Below are 6,799 nucleotides of genomic sequence, written 5' to 3' on the forward strand. Positions count from 1 at the left end.
CCCTGACACGTACGGGGCACCTCAGCCCGCGTCTGTTTGTCGTGGCTGCTGGTTGAGGGCTGCAGCAAGGACGTTATGTTCTAAGAGCTTTGACCTCCCTCAATGTGTACCACGCACACTCCAGCTCAGAACACCCATGGTTACCTGAGTGTCGTATTCCTCGGTCTTCCTTTCGGATTCGCTGGAAGTGCCAAACTGTTTTTAAGATTCAACAAGATAACTTTCATTAATTTACTTGGGGAAGGAATATGTGCCCAGCTCAGTTATGCATCACAGACCCGGTGACATTTATGATTGAGGACAGCGGTGAAGGTGACATAACTACCAGCTGTGCTTCTTGTCCGGCTCCTGTGCTCAGGAGCACTGACAATGGCCGTGGGCGCTGGGACACGTTGCCTCTGGCCCTGCCATCAGAGCCAGGAGCCGACCACGAAGCACCTTGCCCCGGAGCCACAGAGGGAGCCCAAGCTGGACAGTGCATGTCTTCTACCCTGGAGAGGGAAACGGTTGGCCGACCTCTGGTACGGGGTCGTCCGGCCTTTACTGTAGCATGAGTTCCCACCACGCCACCCCAGTTGTAGCATGTGGGCACCAGGTTCCTGCCAAGCCACACTGGGTGCTGCGTGCAGGTGCCCAGGTTCCCGCCAAGCATCACAGGGTGCTGGATGTGGGCATGCGCATGACCCACTGGTGTGCGTCTCACTGATCTGAGCTCCCTCATATTGCAAATTCTGTTGGTTCCTTACAGTGGAAGCATTTCCTTCACACACACATACTTCTGATACTGCTCTGTGTTACAGGTAATGCTAAGAATCACTAAACATGAAGGCTATGTCCTGTCTTTGGGCCACACGGAAGCTGGACGCTGGAGCCCGCTGAAAGCCCCCAGGCTCTGATTCAGTGGGAACACCACAAGTAGAACCATCTCGTGACTGTAAACCTCACTCTCTAACATTTAATTCTCAGCCCTAATTGGCCCAGAAATCGATCAACGCTTAGTCACTGGGAAAAACCACAGCCTCAGAAGAGGTGACCGTGGTTTTGGAAATGGTCCTGCACGTCACTCCTCCATGGTGTGACCACTGAGCATGTACAGGAGCATGGAGACGAACAAAATCTGGACACCAAACATGGAGCAGCTCTCAGCAGGTTCCCTCGAAACTGCTGACAAAAAAAAACAAACCAAACTCACTGCCATCGAGTCAACTGTGATTCGCAGTGACCTGTCCTTGGGTTTCCGAGGTGGCATCTCTATGGAAGTAGACTGTCCAGTCTTCCCTCCAAGGAGTGGCTGGAGGGTTTGAACCCCCAGCCTTCTGGTTAGCAGTCAAATACCTTAGGCACTACGCCACCAGAACTGAGTGGAGTCAAAAATAGGTCACGTGACTAGCAAAGCTCTGGTGAACAAAGCAGAACTGGCTGTGACAAGAAAGCCAACAGAACCCCACAGCAGAGCTCTGTAGTGGGGGAGCGTAAAGAGGACACGCCTGGCCTGGTCAGGCTGCTCCAGCCCCCCTCGGCCACCCCAGCATCTTCATCAACTCGCTTATGATCTAACACATTGTTCCAGGTGCCAGGAAGCAAACAGACAAGAGAACTAACGAGCTCAGGATCTCCTAGGGGACGGCAAATACAACCCAGCGCAAGACGCTTTGACGCGTGTAGTTAGACATTCTGACAGAAACTTTACCTGAAGTGCTGGTCTCAGGCCTCTCCAAACAACACTCATCTTCAATGCCTTCTTCACTTTCCACAGCTGAGGGAACAAATGAAACCTTGTGAATGAGATGCCAGGTCCAGGTACCTGGGCAGTGGACGGAGGAGGGCCCTCGTCTGCGGTCTGTGACTGTGCAGCCCTGCCTGCCCCACGGTCGCCCTCTCAGCCCAGCCGCTCCCATTTTCTGTCCTACCTCTCGCTGTCTGGCCAGGCCTGAGACGCTGCCCCGGCCTCAAGCCCCAGCCCCCCACAGCTCTGCTTGGTGAGGAGACCCACCCACGGGGATGCTGCAGTCATCTGAAGCCTGACCATCACTCCCAGTTCCCTCACAGACGGAGGCAAGAGATGGCTCACCTGCCTCCCCGCCTGTTTCCAGGTCTGCCTCCCCACCCCCATGGCACCTGTCAGTCCCCCCTCTCCGGGATTCAAGCCTTGCTCAGTCTTTGTGGCCACACTCCAGCTGCAACATCACTGACTGACCAGTTTTCACAAGGTGACTTCTGACCCCAGGGGCCACCTGCCCACACTGCGCTGTTGCACGGTTGCTTACACCCCCTCTGCACGGGCACTGGGGGCCGCAGCCGTTGTCTGCCAGCACCCCCAGCACTGTGGGCAGCCCTGGGCCAGCCCTCAGGGTGTCAGACGCCTGCTCATGGTCCTCGTGTGCCCAGACAGCCATCCTCATCTGCCCTCCACCTCATCAATCCCAGGCCTGTCACCCCCTCGCCTGGCCTGTCTCAAGGAGCTCCCCTCCCGCTCCCATCCACCTTGCTCCCCCTTTTCTGAGCCCCTAGAATCAGAGCTGGCTCATGCTGCACTGACTGACTTCAACTACTGCCCACCAGACAGTCTCAAACCTCTGCCCAGGCGATAAGCTCTGAACACCAAGGCCACGCCTCCTACTTTCTCTGCCAGTGGCGGTGCCACGCACACTTGCGGTTTATCAAGCGTGGCAGAACACACCAGCATCGTTAGTTAACCTGAGCCTACGCAGCTAAGAAAGGACAGAAGTCCATCAACGACCAGCTTTCCTGCCCTCAATCTGTGAACTCTTTAAGCAGCCCCCGCCTCTCCTGGCGGTCTGGTAAGACCCGCAGCACTTGTTAATGCAGACACGACTGCGTGGGCGAAGGTCAGTAGCCCCCGGAGAAGAGCCTCCCATCTGCGGACCCCTCTAGACTGCAGCCCACAGCACTGGACCTCCCTGCCGCGGCTGCCGCGCACTCACCTCGATGGCCGCTCCGATGCCTGCTGGGATCAGCACCAGGAGGCTCGTCTGCTCGTCCAGAAGGAAGAGGAAGATCACCACGGTGCTGAAGCAGCGCCAGAGCACTGGGGGGCGGAAAGCAACGCGCGTCAGAAGGGCCACCACAACAGTCACCTCGTGCCCGGGCCTGGCAATGCCACCGCCTGTTTCATCCCCGCAAGTTCCCAGCTGACACACAGGAAACAGCAGGGACTTTTACTCCCACGAAGTCCTTGGGCCGTGTGAACAGTGAGCGTGCGCAGCTGCGCATCAGAAGATGGGGGGCCCAAGTCCACCCAGAGGGGCCTCGGGAGACGTCTAGCCATCAGCTTCTGAAAAGTCGGCCGCTGAAAACCCAGCGGGACACAGTTCTACTCTGACACACACATGTCGCAACAAAGCAAACTCCACTCGACAGCAACTGGTCTGAACCGATGTGGTAACTTCAAGGGAGAAACCAGCCAAATGAGCCACAGAAATACCTCTCTTCCTCACTCACCACGGCCGACAGGAAGGGGCGGGAGCCCAGACGGGCTATGAAGAACACGCTTGACATCAAACCCGTCCCAGCTCTTGGGAAGAATGCCAACTTGAGTCACAGGCTAACCTGACAAGGAACCGCTTTCATCACAATTTCACTACATCCGTTTTCACTTTTGTTCACAGTGTTCTGTGACTTACACCTTCACCATGGCACCATCACAGCTGCCCAGTGCTTCCACCAGGATTGGGATTTGGGGGGGACACTCATCTACCCCCAAAGATGAGGAAGCCTATAGTGCAACACTGAAAACCTCAAAGCCTAGTGTGAGCTCAGCCGGCCGTTCCTGTGCGTTGGCCTCAGCTGCCCCCTCAACCAGCTATCAAGTGCTCAAAGCTGCACCAGCCCCAAGGATCCTGGGCTGCTCGCACTCCTGGGAACTCAAACAGTTTCTCCCCTTCCCACAGGATCCTCTAAGGGACAGACATGCATGGACACCTTCCTTCTCTCCAGAGGCCTTTCCAGCAGCTCAAAAGGTGACCTTTGGGGGAACAGGACCTGTGCCGACACAACTGGCTAAGATGAGGTCATCTGGGAGCCGGGTGGGCGCACTGCCGAGGAGGAGGGGGAGAGACTCCGGCAGAGGGCGGTGAAGACAGAGGCAGGGGCAAGTCAGGCGGCACTGAGGGCCACAGCCAAGCACCGCGGCCGGGAGGGGCAGGATGGACTGCCTCAGGGCTTCCTACAGGAGTGGAGCCTGCCAGCGCCTGGGCTGTGGCCTTCCGGTTCCCCAGCGGTGAGATGTTACCACACTTCTGCTATCGTAAGCCACCCAGGCTGTGGTGCTCTGCTCCAACACAGGAAACTAATCCATGCGGTTAACACTGCAGTTTCGTACAAATGTGTGTGGCAACTATTTGTAAACATGGAGACACGTGTAGGAAAACCACTGAGAAAACAGTTCCTGACTGTGGGGTGTAAGTATTTCTGTTGTCCTGTGTTCTTACTTTATGCTTGCCTGCATTTACAGCAGCTCCATGACAAACATAAGTCAACCTCTGCAACCTGTGGAGGACTGGTTCCAGGGACCTCAAGGACACCAAAACCTGTGGTGCTCGAGTCGCTTCCATGAAATCACACAGTATTTGCAAATACCCTGTGCACGTCCTCCCGTGTCCTTTACATCCTCTCCACGCTACTCACAACACCCAATTCAATGTAAACACCGTGTGCTTTGCACTCTCTTCACCTGAGAGGTGGCCTGGACAACTCCCACCCCTCAGTATATTCCATCGACAGCTGATCGAAGTGGAACCCGCAAATACAGAAGATTATTTCTTTTGAAAGTCATACTTTAAAAAACTATCTAGCTTACCTTGCCTCTGCCTTCCATCACTGTGACAGTACTAAGCAGTACTCTGCAAGGCCTGAGCAGCACACAGGAGTGCTCACTGAGTGTGAGCCCAGGAGCGTCACGGCTCACATGGAGAAAAAGTCCCAGGGAGCCTCAGTGGAGGTGGGACCAGGACTCCTTTCCCGGATGTAGCAGTCTGGACCCCACGGCTGGTCTCCCTCTGTCAGGAAACGTGGGTCCCCAGGTCCCAGCATGCCTCCCTCTGGACAGGCCTCTGCCCATCCCGGAGGAGCCCCCGGGCACCCTACGGCAGACCCTGCTCTGCTCTGTCTTCCTGGGGAACACCACTACCGCCTGGTCCACAGGCTACCTGTGGATTCATCTGCTTCCCCACCCTGCTTACGTGGTGGCAGCAGACCCAGCGCCTAGAACGCTGGCCCACTCGACACTCAGGTGTTTCTGAAAGAATTCAGAAATGCATGCAATGACAGGCACACATCATGATGCTTTTTGTGTGTGATTTTCTTTTGTCCCTTCAAACATAAGAAAGGACTATCACTCCTAGCTTATGGAGCAGACAGTTTTAGATGTTAAATCAGCATCAGGACACACGGTCAAGGGTTGGGATTTTGGCCCAGGTCCCATCTCCGAAGACAGAGCCCTCTCCACCAGGAGCCCCTGCCAGCAGTGTGTGCTGCCCAGCTTGCCCAGTACCCATCTCGGGACTCTTTCTCCTGCTAACTGTGCTCTGACCTAGAAGCACAGCTGGGCACCCTGCACTATCCACAGACCCCAGTGTGGCACTGATGCCAACAGCCCACTGGGCAGCTCTGTGAACATCTGAGCACCTACACGGACCAAGGCATAGGAGCCCATAGGAAATGAATGGGAAACAGCGGCTGCAGAGAGAGGGAGAGCGGAGGACCAGAAGCGGTCATGCAGATGGTGGAGGGAAAATGCGAAAGGAGCAGAACTCTCACTGCTCTGAAGGTGGGTCAGGGGTCAGGTGGAAGAGGCAGGCCTGCCAAAGCAGGAAGGACGCTAAATCCCAGTCTTTCAATAGCTCCCATAGCACCCAGGGGTCCCAGCCCTACCTGCCCAGGCCCACAGGCCCCACACACACTACAGGGTCTTACCTTCACCTGCCTAGGCCCACTGCCCACACCAGGGGTGGCCTGTGCTGCCCCCAACAGTCAAGAACTCCTCTGTGCTCCGCTGCACCCAGGCTGCCCATTAGTCAGAGTCACAAGCTGTTTGCCTGGAGGCGGAAAGGGCCTCTGGATGTGCTCACAGACCCGTGACCTCAGGATGCTTCTTTGCACCCAGGGCTGGGTCTGGGCAGCAGGTAAGGCTATAGCCAAGGGGTGCATCTGTAACAACCACTCGTAACATACCATCCTCAGTTCCTCACGTTAGTCTTTATCTAAAGAGCAGACTTCAGTGAATGGTAAATGGGCCAACCCATGCTCAGGGTCCCTACCTGCTTTGGTGGACATTCCAATCATGCTCTTCTTTTTCTTCCAGAAACTTATGTCATTTTTAAATGCCAGGAAATCAAAAAGGAGCTGAAAATAACAAACATGACAGACATTTACAGCTAAAGGTGGGTCTCTCACTCGTGTCCCCCGAACGGAATGCAGGTGTGTGAACCCAAACCTTAATGGAACTACAAGATAGGTATCGAGCATGTCACAGGATCTGCCACAGACCCCTCAACTCATCCCATCTTCTCGTCAGAACCATGGAGGTCAAGGTGCATTTTTGTGGGGACACCTCTGACTCAGATCCAGGGGCAAGTGCCCACAGGATGTGTGAGGCTCCCTTTTCCACTCAGAGCTCCCCTCGAGCCAGCAATGCTCTGCGAGATCAAAAGAGCCACTGAAGCAGGGAGGCCCCACCGTTGGGGCCACCATGTCCTCAGCACACAGCCCCCCCACCCGGGGCTACCATGTCCTCAGCACACCACCCCCCCACCCAGGGCCACCATGTCCTCAGCACACC

At 55.8% G+C, this 6,799-nt stretch overlaps 1 protein-coding gene across 1 annotated transcript in view; it reads right to left on the reverse strand.

The window, feature by feature from the left end:
* CLPTM1L (CLPTM1 like) overlaps nucleotides 1-6,799 on the reverse strand; it is a 27,614-nt gene that overhangs the window by 8,956 nt on the left and 11,859 nt on the right. The window contains exons 8-11 of the mRNA XM_007951617.2: nucleotides 6,279-6,363; nucleotides 2,946-3,049; nucleotides 1,691-1,756; nucleotides 145-195 (exon numbers count right to left, since the gene is read on the reverse strand). Of these exons, the coding sequence (XP_007949808.1) occupies nucleotides 145-195; nucleotides 1,691-1,756; nucleotides 2,946-3,049; nucleotides 6,279-6,363 (306 nt within the window). The remainder of the gene's footprint in view (nucleotides 1-144; nucleotides 196-1,690; nucleotides 1,757-2,945; nucleotides 3,050-6,278; nucleotides 6,364-6,799) is intronic.

Source organism: Orycteropus afer, unplaced genomic scaffold (assembly GCF_000298275.1).
Source record: "Orycteropus afer afer isolate SDZICR_OR568_19922 unplaced genomic scaffold, OryAfe1.0 scaffold00303, whole genome shotgun sequence".
NCBI classification, from domain to species: Eukaryota; Metazoa; Chordata; class Mammalia; order Tubulidentata; family Orycteropodidae; genus Orycteropus; species Orycteropus afer.